At 38.4% G+C, this 18,057-nt stretch overlaps 1 protein-coding gene across 1 annotated transcript in view; it reads right to left on the bottom strand.

The window, feature by feature from the left end:
• STXBP3 (syntaxin binding protein 3) overlaps positions 1 to 18,057 on the bottom strand; it is a 70,164-nt gene that overhangs the window by 43,797 nt on the left and 8,310 nt on the right. Inside the window, exons 2-4 of the mRNA XM_008566774.1 lie at positions 5,769 to 5,818; positions 4,991 to 5,072; positions 970 to 1,050 (exon numbers count right to left, since the gene is read on the bottom strand). Coding sequence (XP_008564996.1) covers positions 970 to 1,050; positions 4,991 to 5,072; positions 5,769 to 5,818 — 213 coding nt within the window. The remainder of the gene's footprint in view (positions 1 to 969; positions 1,051 to 4,990; positions 5,073 to 5,768; positions 5,819 to 18,057) is intronic.

The raw sequence follows: 18,057 nt of genomic DNA, 5'->3' as shown, positions 1-18,057 counted from the left end.
TATATATATATATATATATATATATTTTAAGTCCATCTGCCAATTTGCTAGGTGCAAAATGGTGCTTTTAACTTGCATTTTTTCCAATCATAAATTTTAACTTATGGAATTATATCACAGATAAAATATAAAATGCCATTAAAACCCACTCTTCGCACCAGCAGTCAATATATAAAGACTAATGAATATCTGTTTTTTTTCCTACTGTGTGACAGAGTTAGAAGTGAAATGAAATTGGGATTGCCAAATTAACATACTAGGTGGGAATAAGTGAAAAGTGTTGGAAAAACGCATTCTCAGATCTAAGGGAATAAGGGAATCTGATATTTTATTTGGCTCTAAAAGTGTGGTTTAAAGTTTGAGTTAAACCATACAATCATTATAAACTGAAGAAATTCCTTAGACATTAGAAATATGGATGTACAGGCTGACCAGTTAGTTCACTTGGTTAGAGCATGGTGTTGGTAACACCATGGCCAAGTGTTTGGAACCATGTACCAGCCAGCCACAAAAAATAAGAAAATACTTAAAAAAAGAAAATATATATGTACATATATTCATCCACATGCACATATACATACATGTACACTACAGAGAAGTCACTAAGATAAATAAAGGATTAATTTGAGATTATTTCTTTTATCTACATTTCCATCCCCCCCCCCCCAAATTATGGTTCAATAGAACTGTACCAATAAAAAATTATGCAAAAAATCTGTATAACTTCTATCATTTTATAATTAAATTCTGTTTTTGTATATGTACGAGAAAGGACTTTTCTTACTTATGCATTCTCAGTGGGAAGAGTGCAAATAAAACAATCTTCTAACAGCAAAAACTTTCCTAAGTTAACTAGTTTATGGCAATATTTTTTAAATAAAGGATATTTTATTATTTTGAATTTTCTATTAGCAAACCATGACAATGGTAAAAATATTGAAGAATCTACTTTTTAGAGATTTAAAATACTCACCTTTGATATTGGAGAAATAAAATAAAGAGCTTTCATTTGTCTGACAGGTTCACGATTCTTATAAATATTCTCCACAACTAATAAAAAAAAGGTCATTTTTTATAACCACATATTTACACACTTAAAACAATTTTTAAATAAATTTTGTTGTACTTTCCATTTATAATAATAAGAAAACACCTTTACATATACTGGGTTTAATATTTTCTTTGTCTTCATTTGATAAATTTTAAAAATACTGAAAATGTGTCTTCCCTGAAGCTAAACCATGGTCAGAGTTCCTTTCTCATCGTGAGAAAAAAAAGATAAAGCAGTTATTTCATAGTTAGGTAGGTCTACCAGTATAAGCAATCTACAGGTCTTGGAGAAACCAAGAAAGTGCATTAAAAATTAAAATATGCATCTTTTCAAAAATATATTACAATAATAGCAAATATAATGCCAGATTTACCAGTCTGATTACTTTACACAAATTATTTATTAAACCTCATAATAACCCCATAATATAAGCATTTTACAAATGAGGAAACTGAGGCTTAAAGGAGTTACTTACCCAATCACACAGAAAGTAGAACAGGCAGGCTTCCCACCTAGCTCTGTCTGACTCCAAAACCCAAGTTTTTGACTACTATAATATTCTTTAAATAAGTTGTCAATTAACTCTTACTCTTTTAAAAGCACACACTAATATTTATAAAGTATTTTTAACAATAAAATATCACTAGAATTTAGTTAATTATATTTTTCTTCTTAAAATTAAGAAGTCTATAAAATTATCTAGTGCAAAACAAAGTGAATATAAAACTAATAAACTTTAATTGTCAAATTAACTATTTAAAGCTGTGTGTGTGTGTGTGTGTGTGTATATATATATATATGTGTGTGTGTATATATATATATATATATATATATATATATATATATACATATTTTTTTTTAACTAATTTAAAGTATCCTTCTACACATCAGGAGAATCATCTTTCAAGACTCATGTTGGCAAAGGGTCTAGAAAGAATTAATGTTAATGTGATATGCAAGGGAGGCTACCTGTGGACTTCTCTTTTAAATATGGTGATTTCATTTTCTCATTCCTAAATTTATATTAGTAATGTGTAGGTTTATCATAGCTACTATTGGATAGGATATCAAATAAGATTTCCAAGGAAAAATTTAATTTTTTATCTTCATTCCCAACAATTATAATTTTACCCTTAAAAGATTAAGATTTAACATATGTTAATTTACTTACACTATGTAATGCTCAAAATGAAGTATCTTATGGTCATTTGTATACTATACATACTATTATGTTTGATGAATAATGTACATGTTAAAACCCTGTGAAAATATCATGTTATGATTTAGAACACAGACTTGGAAAATATTCTGAAATCTCTGGTTATCAATAGCAGAAAGTGCTTTTCCAATTCACTAAAAAGTGCATACCTATTAACTGATTAAAAAGAAAGAAAAGTCTTTAATAGTGACAAAGAAATAAGCTAATTCCTACTCTATTTTTTTAAAGGTTTTTACTTGACTTTATTCTCCACTGAAGTAGCAAATACTGAATAGCATTTTTCCCCTCAGCTATTTTTTTAAATTGTAAGACACTACTGAATATCTTTACAAATAACCTAAATGACAACAGGAAGTCTGACCACTGAACCTGCCAATGCCAAGTCTCATAGAGGGATTCTCAAGACAGCTAATGTAGAACTCAAAAGGCCTATGTTAGTTCAAGTTAGTAGATATGACTATGATTAAACCAGAGCAAACCTAAGTGATTCTGGAAGATATCAAAAACATTCTGCATCAGTATGCTCTATTATATACAGTCCTATGAAATCCTTCTTAAAAAAAAAAAAGCTTTCTGGGGCCAACCCCTTGGCTCACTCGGGAAAGTGCAGCGCTGGGAGCGCAGCGGCGCTCCCGCCACAGGTTCGGATCCTATAAAGGGATGGCCAGTGTGCTCACTGGCTGAGCCCGGTGCGGGCGACACCAAGCCAGGGGTTACCGGTCACACACACACACAAAAAAGCTTTCTGTGGTCAAATAACTTTAAAAAACTGAGTACCCTTTACCGCGGGGATCCACATATATGTTGGCACATAAAAGGCTCTGAAAAGTCCTAAGGAAACATGTTTAGCTTTGTTTAATACTGTTTCCCTAACTAATTGGAAACAGAATCCTCTCCTTGAAGAATATCCATCAACACTGAATACACAGTAAGAAACAATGGTCTACACACACACACAGAGATGAGGTCCTCTCTCTCCACAAAGCACACTCCAGAGTAACAGAAGAAGCATCTGCTTTACGATTATAGGGGAGGACTTGATCACACCTGTTTCAGTACTGGACAGCTCTTCTAGGCAACAAACCAACAGAGGAACGGTTAATCCATCAGATGAAAAGAACAAATCTATGGTTATTAGAGGAGGAGGGGAAACAGGAGACACTGGATAAGGGGCATAAAGAATAAGTATGATTTGTAATAATGAATACACTAATAAAAAATAAAAAAATGGTCTATAAAATGCAATAAATCCTCCTCATAGTGCATAATGGCTCTGTAGTTTCATAGTGTTTTCACACATTATCAAATGGTTCTCATCCTAGTTTCACATCAGAATGACCTCTGGCTCCTCTTACTGGCCAGCTGCCAAAAATAAAGACAAAAACAAAAAACAAAACAAAGAGAATGACCTCTGGGAACTTAAAAAACTTAAGTGACTTAAAATTTCACTTATCTAGTAGTAGAAAAACCAAGGCTTTAATCTTCTAATTTCTAGTTTACAACTTTATCCACTGAAGGTTATAAAGACCACAAATTGGATATATAATCAACAATAAAGATTATTTTATATATAAAAATCCAAACATAAATATTATATGGTCAGGCTTTTTTGAGAATACTAGGTGTACTTTTTCCTTTTTGTCTTTTTTCGTGACCGGTAACGGGATCGCAACCCTCGGTGTCGCGCCCGTACCGCGACCAGCAACGAGATCGCAACCCTTGGTGTCACGCCCGCACCGTGCTCAACCAGTGAGCGGACTGGTCTCTATATGGGATCCGAACCCTCGGCGGGAGCGCCGCGGTGCTCCCAAGCGCCGCACTCTACCGAGTGCACCACCGGGCCGGCCCCTAGGTGTACTTTTGAAACTTACAAGTTAAGAGTGACAGAAGGTACATATACTACATTAGGATCCAAAATAGAAAATAATTATATTTTACTTTGAGTCTCAGTTTCCTCATTACTAATGGGGGTATTTAATATCTGTTTTTATAAAATTATTATGAAGATCAAATGTAAAAAAATGAATTAGAAGATAATGTATTGAGGATAACATGATTATGTACGTAATAAGATATTGCTATTTTCCCCTAAAGGTAATACAGATTACTACCTCATTAACACAATCCTGCGTAGTTGAAAATAACTTCTTGTGATATCATTTTTTTCAGAATCTATAAGTATTTAAAATTTTCATACTACAACTGATTTAAACTTGTAATTATCTGATTTAAACTTATAATTATCTGACTTCTAGGTAATAAAGAGAAATTTACAAAGTCAGCATTATACATTTGTAAATATGTACAAAAGTTGATTTTATGACATAAATCCTAATATCTATTTAAAAGCAATACATGAAAATCACAATCATTAATCAAAACACTAAGGTAAACTTAGTACATTAATATACAGAACTGTTAAATATGTAAGAGTAAAAAGTTTAAAGAACAACCTTCAACAAGGCAATTAACTTAGTCTTGGTTAGCAGCACTTAATAATATGTCTCAGCTGAGGGGAAAGAAAAAACCTGACTTACAAAGGTTATTCTGAAGATTCACAGAGAAAAGAAGAATGTTACATCTAATTGTTATGGCTAGACTCATAAATAAATAAAACATAAGCTCCTCAGAAACACAATTCCTAACTAAAATTTCTTAATATTTCAAACCTTCCCAATCATAATGAAAAAGTTTTCATGATGAGAATTAGTAACACTTACCAGTTATACCTTCTTCTAGAAGATCTGTCATTTTGCAACATGATGCCAAAAGCTTAGTGGTAAACTCATCTAAAAGCATTATCTTAAAACAAATACAAATTAAGAAATAGTATAAGTATTTGATTGCCGAGAATTCACAAAAAGAAAAATTTTATCTATTAAGCCTTCTCAATCTTATAAACATTTTACAACATAAAATTAAAGTACCAGGATGGTAGGAAAATCATCTCAACTTGTTTTTTAACTTGCATGAGCTGGAGATTTATTTTCTCAATATATGAGGGTACTTCAAAAAGTCCATGGAAAAATAGAATTTTAAAAAAATATGAATTTTTCCATGAACTTTTTGAAGTACCCTAATATATATATATATATAGTATTATACATAAGTAAACAAAAAGAAATATTTCTATTTTGAAATAGAGAGCTTGTTCATTTAAAATGTATCTTATGTTTAACATTGAATTTTCTTAGAATTATAAATTGCCACTTGTAGAATAATAATTATTGTTCCAAGCACTGTTCTAAGCAATTGACATGGATTACTTCACTTAATATTTACAACTACCATATGAGATATTACCATTACCCATTTTATAGACAAGGAAATAGAGGCAGAAAGAGGTCAAGTAACTTGCCCAAGGAGCCACAGCTATTAAGTGGTGAAGTCAGGATTTGAAGGCAAGCAGTGTAGTTCCAGACCCTACTCTTACAGAAAGTTTCAAAAGGATGACATACTGATGTCCTCAATAAAAAGAGCAAAGTATGCAAATTCTACCTTCCATTCACCTTCTTTCTTGCAGTCATCAAACACTGTCGCTTTTATCTCTGTTATAAAAAAAAAAAGGAATTATTTAGGAATCTAAATCAACAGAAATATAACAGACTAACTACTCAAAATGTCCAAAATGAGGAAAAACTCAATTGAAAATTTGTTAAACTATATGAAGGGCCAGCCTGTGGCTCACTTGGGAGAGTGTGGTGCTGAGAACACCAAGGCCACGGGTTCGGATCCCTATATAGGGATAGCCGGTTGGCTTACTTGGGAAAGCATGGTGCTGACAACACCAAGTCAAGGGTTAAGATCCCCTTACCAGTCATCTTTAAAAAAAAAAAAAAAAAAAAAACTATATTAAAAAGCATATATATTTGTTAAACCCTAAGTAAAAAACACAGTTCTCTTCAATATCTAACCTACATGACACATTTAACCTGTAATATATTTTTAAAATTTGAGATAAGACTATTATAAAGGGGGCTAATATGAATATATTTATGTGTATGAACATATCTGGAAGATATTTCTAAAAGTATTATATAATTTGGTTTTTCCTACTCTGCTTAAATATCAAGTAAACAAGATGAAAACAAACAAAAAAAACCCCATACAAACATCCTTAACTAGCCCATGGCTAAATTACATTTGACAATCAAATCTGCATAAGCATTTTTCATCCTTATTTACTATATGAGGCTTTTAAACAATACGTATTAGAATACAAATATTCAGTCTTGATTTATAATCAATATTATTAATTTGCTTCTTGCAATGATTCTCAAAATCTAAATAGGGCCGGCCCAGTGGCGCACTGCTACAGTGCGCCGCTTGGGAGTGTGGCAGCGCTCCCGCCGAGGGTTCGGATCCCACATACAGACCGGTTCCCGCTCACTGGCTGAGCGAGGTGCGGGCGCCGCACCGAGGGTTGGAATCCCGTTGCCGGTCCTGGTCCGGTACGGGCGCAACACTGAGGGTTGCGATCCATTGCCGAACACGAAAAAAGACAAAAAAAAAAAAAAAAAAAAAAAAAAAAAAATCTAAACATATTTTTAAAATTAGTTCACTGATTTATAAAACATTTTCTCTTATGTATTAAAGAATACAGGTAGGCAATTAACACAAATATCAGTTCTTCTACTTGATAATAAAACAATTTCCTGCATTTAATATGTTTTATTAATTTTCAAAATTAATTTTGAAAACTGTAATAATACGTAGCATGTAATACATAAACTATAATTAAAATGTCACAGCAACTCTTCTTTCATTAATTCCTATTAATGAGATGGTTGTATATAATTCATTTAAACTTTTCTATTTCTTAATTTATATTTGTTTTAAATTAATGCTTTTGAAAAATTTACCATTGACTTTTTGGCTCCACATTAAAAAATGACAGTTCTCGCAGAGGGTACAATTATTATTATTATTATTATTATTATTTTGGTGGCTAGCCGGTTCAGGGATTCAAACCCTTGACCTTTTTATAATACTGCACTCTAACTAACTTAGCAGAGAATGGCTCTAACCAATTAGCAAAAGTTACTGCAGGATAATAAAAAATATTTAATCTTTGTCCCTAGTTCCTAGCACAGAGCACCTAAAACCCTTGGATTCTCTTGAGTGATAGTGTCTTCGGTATGGTAATGTGATGACTCTTGGCTGATGGACTCCAATCCTGATGGACTCCAATCCTGATGGACCCAGGACTGGGGCTAGTCACCAGATAGACCAAGCCATGATTAGAGGGTTAGGATTTTCAGTCTCACCCCTAGACCTCTGGGAAAGGGAGACAGGCTGGAGACTGAGTTCAATGGCCAATGATACAATCAATCATGCCTACATAATGAAGCCTCCATAAAAACCCCTAAAGGAAGGGTTTGAAGAGCTTATGAGTTGGTAAATAAACCGATGTGCCTGCCAGGAGGGTGGGGCACCCAAACTCCGTGAGGATAGCAGCTCCTGCACTCAGGACCCTTCTGGACCTCACCGTATGTACCTCTTCATTTAGCTGTTCACTTGTATCCTTTATAATAAACTGGTAATAGTAAGTAAAGTGTTTTCTGGACTTCTGTGAGCCGTTCTAGCAAATTATTGAACCTGAACAGGAAGTGGGGGGAGGTGGGAACCACCGACTCTGTAACCAAGCCAGACAGAAGTGTGGGTAACCTGGAGACTTGCTACTGGCATTTGAAGGGAGGGCAGTCTTGTGGGCCTGAGCCCTTAAATCTGTGGAGTCTGACACTAACAGAATTGAGCTATATGTAGCATATGCAGTTGGTGTCCAGAGAGTAGGAGAATTTGGTTGGTGTGAGGGAAAAAACCCACATATTTGGTTATCTGTAAGGTTTTATTGTGATAGGGAATATTTGAAAGTGTTAATTATCAGTTAAGGCAATTATATATATATTGTTTGCTAGGAGAATTATAATGTTACATGAGAATTATGGTTAAAAACCTGAAGAATTTAACCATAATTTAACTCCAAAGCACTGGTTTCTAGTACCCTACAGGCAAAAATAAAGGGTTTTCTCAGGCAGAGCTAAGGTAGCTTCATTCCCTACACCTAAAAACAAGCTGAAAATTGAAGACATTTTGCTTGTTCATATCAGATTCGTGTCTTTCCCTTAAGAAATGAATGCTGATGGAATTTAAGATGGAGCAGATTGGAGAAGAGCTCCCTAGGCAGAAGTCATCTCATTATAGTTTTCAAAACCTTAAAACTGCAATGTCCTAGGTGGTAGCAACTAGCATGTGGCTACCAAGCCCTTGAAATGTGGATAGTCTGAACTTAGATGTACCCCAAGTATAAAATGCACACCAGACTTCGAAGACTTAGTACAAAATAAAGGAATGAAAACTATCTTATCAATTTTTTAATTAATTGTTTAAATGCTAACATTTTGGATATATCAGGTTAAATAAAATATACTATTAAAATTAATTTCACCTGTTTCTTTTCACTTACTTTTAAACGTGGCTATTGGAAAATTTAAAATTACAAATGTGGCTTGCATTATATCTCTACTAGATCGTAAAGCCTTAGAATCTGAAGATAACTAGGCAGTCACGGTGCTGGCATCTTAAAAACAAATGATTAAAAAAATTAGTTTTTTGGACAGAAAGATTAGGGGCATCCATGAAAAGTGATATGGTCACAGGTAAGTTATGTTTAGGGAGGAGTCAAAGAATATCACATCAACTAATATAGAACTGAAAAGAAGGGCCGGCCTGTGGCTCACTCGGTAGAGTGCGGTGCTGATAACACCAAGGCCGCGGGTTCGGATCCCATATAGTGATGGCCGGTTTGCTCACTGGGTGAGCGTGGTGCTGACAACACCAAGTCAAGGGTTGAGATCCCCTTACCGGTCATCTTTTAAAAAAAAAAAAAAAAAAAAAAGAACTGAAAAGATATTTCCTCTAAACACTAATGAAAACTATCTGACCTTATATCTATTTCTCCAGCATCACAAATACAGATATACCCTAAGACTGAATTCTCTTATCTTTGCTCTACTTGTTCTACACTCTTCCTCAGAGACCATATTCTCCATCAAAATTTCATCACCGGATCAGTCCTTCAATTTTCAACAATCTTACAGTCTCTCTCTCCTTGGACTTTATTCAATTAATTACACCAGACAGGCTTAAGCACCTACAAACCTCAAGTTAAGATCATATGGTAGTTCTCTAAAATCTTCTCTAGACTTCATTTCTGTAGGTTTTATTGCCATTTTCCTAGTCATAGTCTTTGGCTATTTCCTCCTTCCCCTACATCCAATTATTAGGCAGTATTGCTTATTCTTTTTGGTATCCAGCCATTATTTTTCACTGCCACTGTCACCACCACTACCTTGTGTAGATGATGAGCAGGACTGACTCCACCTTTGATCCCCTTCCCATGTTGACTCCTACTTGAACTCTCTCCTTTGTCCCACTGGCTAGTTATGCAGTATCCTTAACAGTAAGTGTAAAGGGAACTAAGATTTAAAGAGTAGATGTCACTGCAGTAAGAGGTGTCAGTAAATCTGTGCAACAGCCTCACAAGACCTCTGCTTCATAGATTACAGGACACTGGTGAGTGATGTTATCAACTTATTTTTCTTAAGCTGTTTCCTTGAAGTTATCTTTAGTAATGCTGTTTTTGCTATATAAACTTTGCCTGAAGCCAGGAGAGTTAGAGCTCTCATCTGTAGATGTTTGATTGTTCACTATATGTAACCTCTCCGTATGTAGGTTACTCTTGATTCAAACTCTCTGTAAGCCATGTAGAATTGCCTGCTTCATTTTTCGGTATCAAAGTTCCTTCTCAGTTCAGAGAATACTACACTTTAACCTCCTCCTCGCACAATTGATGAGACAGCCAGAAGACTGAGAATGAAGCCAGCATGGCTAATGGGAACGTGGCAGAGGAAATCCCAGGCTGGCCAGCAACTTCCATGTGGGGGGCCTGGGCTAGGTTTACCGAACACTTCTGACCAGAGTGTGAGTGCAGGGATGCCCCCAAAATGCCCGAGGAATTTAACTGAAGCTGTTGGAAATAAACAATGGAAGAAGGAAAGTGAACAAGCCATTGAAGCAGTAGCTTGACCTCCTCTGTGCTTTGAAGTTCAATGTGGAGGAGCTACAGCTACAGAAAGAATCAGAAAAAACTAAGGAAGCTCTAGCCTGGAGAAAGATATAAGAATGGCTTGCTTCACCAATTTGGACTTACTTTCCAAAAAGATTCAACCACAGAGGAACATATTGAAGTTAGGGCTTATAAAGCGGCCTTAATGCAGGGCAGGCACCTGACACAAGCCCATGTAAGAACCATTGTTTTGCAGGAGAACTGGGACCCCTAAAACAGAAGGATCCCTGGGAAAATGACTCATCAGAAGACAAGGATATTATCGAAGAAGAAATGTCTGAGTTAAAAACTTTGATTCAAACTAAAACCGAGGCACTAGAGAGCCAGGAAATGAAAGGGAGGAGTACCCCACCAGCAGTACTAAGACCACCAAGCAGGAATACTCCCCCACTGAATTTATAGAGCTAACTAGAAGGTTCAAACAGAAAGAGGGAGTAGTTGCATGGCTACTACAGTTGTAGGACACAGGAGGAGATGGCATAATGCTAAACGGTTCTGAGATATCAACGATGGCATCTGTGATGGTGCAATCCGCCCTGCAACAGTGTCTGTATGTCACCGGGGCTGGAAAAAACCAAGGCCACTTGGAAAATCTGATAGAATGGGTGCAGGCAAGTGTAAAAATGACTTGGCCCAATGAAGGGGATGTGCCATTTCCTCCATTACGATGGACGACTATGAAAGAATTTCAGAATGTAGGGAGAGAATTAGGGATAAAGCATACCATCTTTGCCCCAAATTTTAGGGGACCAGATGAGGAATTTTTTTATGGCAGGAATAAAAAAGACAGAGTCTTTCAATCAGCTCTTGGTGCCTGGTATGGGACTCTGGATTCAGTACTTGCCTCATGGTAGGCCAACCCATCCAAACAGTAGCATCCATAGTTGCTGATTTAAGCAAAACTGAGAGAATCCGCCATAAAGGAAATAGAAAGGTTGATAAAACCAAAGACCCTAAGAAGGGGGATGTAAAAGACTGAGGACTCAAAAGGGTCTCCCGCAAGTAATTATGGCATGATCTAGTATTAGCAGGTACCCCAAAGTAGGACATTGATAAGATGCCAAATTCAGTCCTTATAACCTTATGGGAAGCTCTCCTGGAGGACAAGCAATTTACTCCTCTTAAGTCAAATACAGAAAAACCATAGGCACAACCCTGTGTCCCTCCTTCCCAGGAGGACTCTGAGGGGTGGCTGTCCCCAACCCCTTAAGACTAGGGACTGGGTCAACATTGCCCTCTGGTGTATGCAACGGGGTGTGTGTGTGTCCAGAGGCCACATGCAGAATTAACCATTTATTGTTCTCACACTAAAGTATTGGCTCTAATTCACACAGGAGCCAAGTGCACTTTGATTTATGGCAATCCCACTAAATTTAGGGGTGAGATTCAAGCCAGTGATAGATACGGGGGCCAAACAATCAGAGTTAAACAGACAACTCTATTTACAAACTGGTGACTACCTTCCCTCCCTATCTCTTCCTAGTACATATTTCTCCAATTCTGGAATGTATCGTAGGAGTAGATATACTGAAGGACTTGGATTTGAGGACCACAACAGGTGAATTCAGGCTACGCATTTGAACAAACCTGTACTGGTAGAACACGCAAACTAAGAACCCTATGAGACCACCCAGGCCTCACTGGGTCATCACCACTAAACAGTACAAATGGCCAGGAGGGCATGAAGAGATTACGGCAACCATTCAAGAATTAGAAAAGACAAAAGTGATGTGGCCAGCCCGAAGCCCATATATCAGCTCTGTGTAGCCAGTGAGGATGCCTAACAGCACCTGGCATTTGACAGTGAATTACTCTACACATGAGGCAGTGCCTCATATTGCCTCTTTGCTAGAATGGATATCTACTTCCCTCAAGACATACCACTGTATGCCACTGTATGGATTTGGCAAATGCTTTCTTTAGTCTTCTTAAGATGAGTTTGCCTTCACCCAAGATGGGAAGCAGTAGACCTTTCAGGTACTGCCCCCAAAAGCTACTTAAATAGTTGTACCATTTGTCATGGCATGGTAGCAAGGACCTGGAAAGATGGAAAGTGGATGCACCCTTTAAAGTGTGTAACCATATTGATGATATCATGCTAACCAATAATGATTTACTGTCTTTTTCCCAAATGCAGTGTCTTTCCAGGTACACTTGAAGAAAAGGCGATGGGACGTAAATACCAACAAGATACCAGGGGTGGGGCAGTTGGTAAAATTCCTGTGAGTTATCTCGTCAGGGAAGACAAAATTTATGCCACAGGTGGCTGTAAATAAACTACAGCTTTCCCTGTTCCTCAATCTGTGAAAGACTGACAAACTTTTGTGGAATTGAGTTACTGGTATCCTTTATCCCCCATTTAGCTCAAATCCTAAGACCCTTTTACACTATGGTAAAAAGGGGAACCAAAAGGGATGAGGCACTCCCCAAAGAGAAGCATTTGACAAGGCTAAGATAGTGGTAAAATAAGTACAAGCTTTAGGAATGTTGATGCCAAATGTAAGATGTGAAATGGATGTTAGTTTTTACCCAGAGGGATTTGGTTAGGGCTTGTAGCAGAAGCAGAATGGGAAACACATCCCATTGCAGATTTGGTCACAACTATGGAAAGGTGCAGAAATCAAATATAGCCCCACTGAAAAACAACTTTTGAGGGCTGGCCTGTGGCTCACTTGGGAGTGTGGTGCTGAAAACACCAAGGCCATGGGTTTGGATGCCTATATAGGGATGGCCGGTTGGCTCACTTGAGAGAGCGTGGTGCTGACAACACCAAGTCAAGGGTGAAGATCCCCTTACTGGTCATCTTTTTAAAAAAAAAAGAAAAGAAAAGGAAAAGAAAAAGAAAAACTTTTGGTTACATATCTGGCTCTACAACAAACAGAAGGCTTAACAACCAACCTGCTAGTGGAAGTACTGACCTCCCTGCCAGTAGGAAGATGGATTAAGGACATGTTCTTAAAACCAAAGAGAGTATGCGCACAGATAAGCACTCTGCAGAAATGGCACAAGTATTTGCAGCAATGGAGTTCATATAACACCAGCCTGTTGTCTTAGGAGCTGCATACTCTGTTGGGACCAGTCGCGTATGTGGACTCGGATCCCATTCCAAAGATCAAAGACTTTGTTCCACTTCTCCCACAAGTGCAAGAGGAAGTGGGCACTTCTCCCCCTACACCTGGTACATGATGGTAGCAGCCAGGGGAATCCACCCACCTGGTATTCCTCTGCTGTCAGATTGGACTCTGACATTATCTAGTTTGACGAAGGGACTAAACAGAGTAGCCAATGAGCGGAGCTATGAGCAGTGTGGATCATACTGACCCACGAACTGATGCTACTCAATGTAGCCACTGAAAGCTGTGCTCTTTGGAAAGGTTTGACTATTCGGATGCCACAATGGCACCGTGAAAATTGGACTGTGCTTGGAAAACTGTTATGGGTATCCAAGCTATGGAGAGACATATGGGAAGCGTGTACACAGCTGACAGCTTAGGTGTCTTTATGGCATGTATCAGCTCACTCCCAGACTACCCTACCAGGCATCCATGAGGCTGATGCCCTCACCAGAGCCCAAGCCGTTCAGCTGGAGGATCTGATGATCCCTCTGACACGGCAGATTGGGTTTATCATAAATCTGACCATTGAGAACCAAAGAAAACTTGGGAAATAGTAAAAAGGCTTCATTTACCAATTAAATATTCAAATGTGCAGGTTGCTGATAAGGATTGTCTGTAATTCCAGCTGCAGCAATGCCCATTGAGAATGCACCAGGGCACATCGGATGATCTAACCACCCAGTCATCATATGGCAGGTAGATTATTTTGGGCCTCCACCAACATCTGAAGGGCATATGTATATTTTAACACGTACAGACACAGCAACTGGCTTCACCTGTAAAGAGCGAATCAGGCTACTGCTATAAAGGGACTCACCAAATTGGAGAATATGTATGGAACCCCATCACAAATTGACAGTGACCTAGAAAGCCACTTCACCAAACATGAGTGAGCTGAGTCTCACAACATACTATGGACTTTTCCTCGGCCTTATAATCCTAAAGCTGCAGGTCTCATTGAGAGGATGAACAGCATGATTAAAACCACCCTGAAGACTTTATCACCAGACAGAATCCTGAAGGGATGGTCCCCATGACTGACAGAAGCCATCAGACTGATAAATGCTGCACCCACCAGGGGACACATGTCTGCTTGTGACTGATTGGCTGAAGGTATGCCAATCACTAGAGCTTTAAAAGTCCAAATACAAATACCTGGGAAAACTTTAGTTGATTGGACATTAAAATTATATCCCCTCACAGGTGGCCTGATATCCTTATCCCATCAGGGGGTGGCCTTACCTCTGGCATCACACTCAGCCCTCTTTTTTATTTAGGGGAGGGCCCAACCATGACATATGTGACTTCCCCATGTCCCCTAAAGCACAGAAGTAGGTCTGCTTTTATGGGTGACAACAGAAGCTCCTGTTTATAATATCCTTGCACATATCGACAGCATCAAGGGCCAAAATATATGGTATAGCCCTCCAGGGAAAGTGCTAAAACCAGGGGTGGTAGCACATGGTGATCAAACTGCAACTATAGGGCCGGCCGGTGGTGCACTTGGTAGGGTGCGGCGCTCCCGCCGAGGGTTCGAATCCCATATAGAGACCGGTCTCCTCACTGGTTGAGCGCGGTGCGGGCGCGACACCAAGGGTTGCGATCCCGTTGCCGGTCGCGGTACGGGCGCGACACCGAGGGTTGCAATCCCGTAACCGGTCATGAAAAAAGACAAAAAGGAAAAAAAAAACTGCAACTATATTCTTGCTGAATGCTTTCCCTAATACATTTGAAACATTTATCTTATTGCCCATAGCTACTTCCTCATCGGACTCTTACTAGCAGTACCTGGGAATGCCTTCCTCTAACGTGCAGCTACATATGCTGAGACCCACAATCACTGACTGCTGGGTTTGCACACTGCTGCCAATGTCCAGTGCCAAAGGAATGCCATGGAAAGTCCTCCTCTTCAATCTGAATGAATGGGAATTATGGGTGGGACTTGCTATATCACAAAGTAAGAACTCTGTCTCTCAGAACCCTAAATACCACTTTAAGGCCTTCTTCCTTATTCAGCTGGAATGAAATCAAACACCACATTTTTTTTTTAGTTAGACACTGCACAAATGCTTCTAGGATACCTACAGCATACCACACTTGGGATGGCCTAGGGTGGGTGTGTGCCAAGCATGGAATGTTAGGCTCAATGGCCCGTGTGTGTGTGTGTGTGCACATGGGACGGCTAGATGGCTACTGCCACCTGCCTGTCAAACCATACACAAGGTACTAGACTCAGAATGGACCAGTGGTGAAAACAAGTCATTTTCAGATAAGGGCGCTTTTCTAGCCCTTAAGAACAGAACAGCATCTGGATATGTGGAACCAACCAATGGACATATATACCTACCAGGTAGAATATATGATATTTTGCCCAGTGTCCTCCAACAATCTGTTCTCTAGTCTCACTGGGCTCAAAGTATGACATGGTGGGAATGACATCTATCCATATTCTTTCCTTAATATTCAGGAATTAGTACAAAACTGGAAATTACAGGCTTGGCCAAATTTATGGACACAGTCCTAAATGATTCTAGACAGCATTTCCCTTTTGAATCAGGAAACTGTTCAAATGAGAAAGGTGGTATTACAAAACTGCATGGCTCTGGATACACTGCTACACAGAGAGCAACCTGTGCCTTGATTGGACAAGAATGCTGTACTTGTATTCCTTCATATGAAGCTAATAAAACTGATTTTCTTTCTCGTATGAAGAAAGCCATTAATCAAGTAGATCTTTCCTTTGCAGATGTTTTTACTAGATGGCTTACTTCTCTTTGGCAAATGGAGAACTGTAGTTCTTAGTATATTTCTTTGCTGGCTAGGCATAGATGTTCCTCTTGTTGCTTCTATTGCTGTTGTGGGAAAGGAATGCAAGCACCTCCCAATATCTGGACCTAGGGTCATTGCAGAAGACTGGCAGATAAGAATGTGTGGGCCACAAAGACGTCAGGGGTAGAGGGTTGGATGGCAAACAGGACTGACTCTACCTTTGTTTACACCTGCTATGCTGACTCTTGCTTAAACTCTCTCCTTTGTCTCACTGGCTAGTAATGTAGTAACCTTAACAGCAACTGTAACAGCAAGTTTAAGGGAGTAAATGACACACACTGCAGTGAGTGGTGTCAGTAAGTATGCACGATAGCCTCACAAGTCCCCTGCTTCATAGATTATACGACACGTGGTGAGCGATGTTATCAACTTATTTTTCTTAAGCTGTTTCCTTGAAGTTATTTTTAGTAACACTGCTTTTGCTATATAAACTTTGTCCAAAGCCATAGAGTTAGAGCTCTCATCTGCTGCAGACGTCTGATTGTTCACCATGTGGGACCTCCCTGTAAGTTATCCCTTATTAAAACTCTTTATAAGCCATATGGAATTGCCTGTTTCACTTTTTAGTTTCCAAGTTCCCTCTCAGTTTGGAGGGTATTAGACTTTAAATTCCCTCTTGGCACACCTTGATTCTTATCTCTGACTGAACTACTGCAATAGACGTCTATCTGGATTTCCTACTTTCCACCTCCAACCCTTTGCCTTTTCAATCCATTTCTCATACTAGTCTCAGAGTCATCTTCCTGAAACACCACCCTTTGTTTATATCAATACCAACCTCAAAATTCCCTCAAATGCTCACTCCTGCCTATAGAATAAAATCTAAACTCTTTTATTCAACATACTCATTGACTGGCTTCTATCTGATCTCTAAATTGATCTTCCACTGGTCCAAATGCTACCCAACCAAACAATGATTTATTAATGCCAACTACCCTATTTTTGCTTATTTTGTTTCTCTGAAGTGCAAAAGGAAATATATTTAAAACTCTAATGCCAAAGAGGAAGCGAAAACTATAATGCCAAAGAGGAAGTGTTAGAGTAGAACAAGGTAGTGCATAGCATGAGCAATGCTGAAGGCGCTACTATCTTAAATCACATATAAAAAAGTATTAATAAAACTAATAATGCAATAGAAACTAATTTGTCTGGAAAATAGAAAATAATCTATGAATACGAGTTTTTAAGGAAAGCCTCACAATGTGAAAATCATACTCAAGGAAACAAGAGGGAGAAAAACGACCAGTACTAAAAGATAACCTCAATATAAACCTTGAAAAGGTACCCTATTCTCTTCTATCTCCTCTGGCTCATCTAAATCTATGGCTCCCATGACCGTCAAATGCTGTACCCTAAATCCTGATTTCTAATTCAGCTCCCTTTTCTGATATATACACCTATATGACAATACTTCAAAAAGTTCATGGAAAGGGGCCGGCCCAGTGGCGCACTGCTACAGTGCGCCGCTTGGGAGTGCGGCGACGCTCCCGCCGAGGGTTCGGATCCCACATACAGACCGGTTCCTGCTCACTGGCTGAGCGAGGTGCGGGCGCAACGCCGAGGGTTGCGATCCCGTTGCCGGTCCCGGTCCAGTACGGGCATGACACTGAGGGTTGCGATCCGTTGCTGGACACGAAAAAAGACAAAAAGGAAAAAAAAAAAAAAAAAATTTAAGGAAAGATTTATTTTTTTTTTTTATTTTTTTTTTCCAAAA

The sequence above is a fragment of the Galeopterus variegatus genome, unplaced genomic scaffold (genome assembly GCF_000696425.1).
Source record: "Galeopterus variegatus unplaced genomic scaffold, G_variegatus-3.0.2 Scaffold16, whole genome shotgun sequence".
NCBI classification, from domain to species: Eukaryota; Metazoa; Chordata; class Mammalia; order Dermoptera; family Cynocephalidae; genus Galeopterus; species Galeopterus variegatus.
The sequence above is the reverse complement of the archived record's forward strand: the minus strand, read 5'-3'. Positions and strand labels throughout refer to the sequence as shown.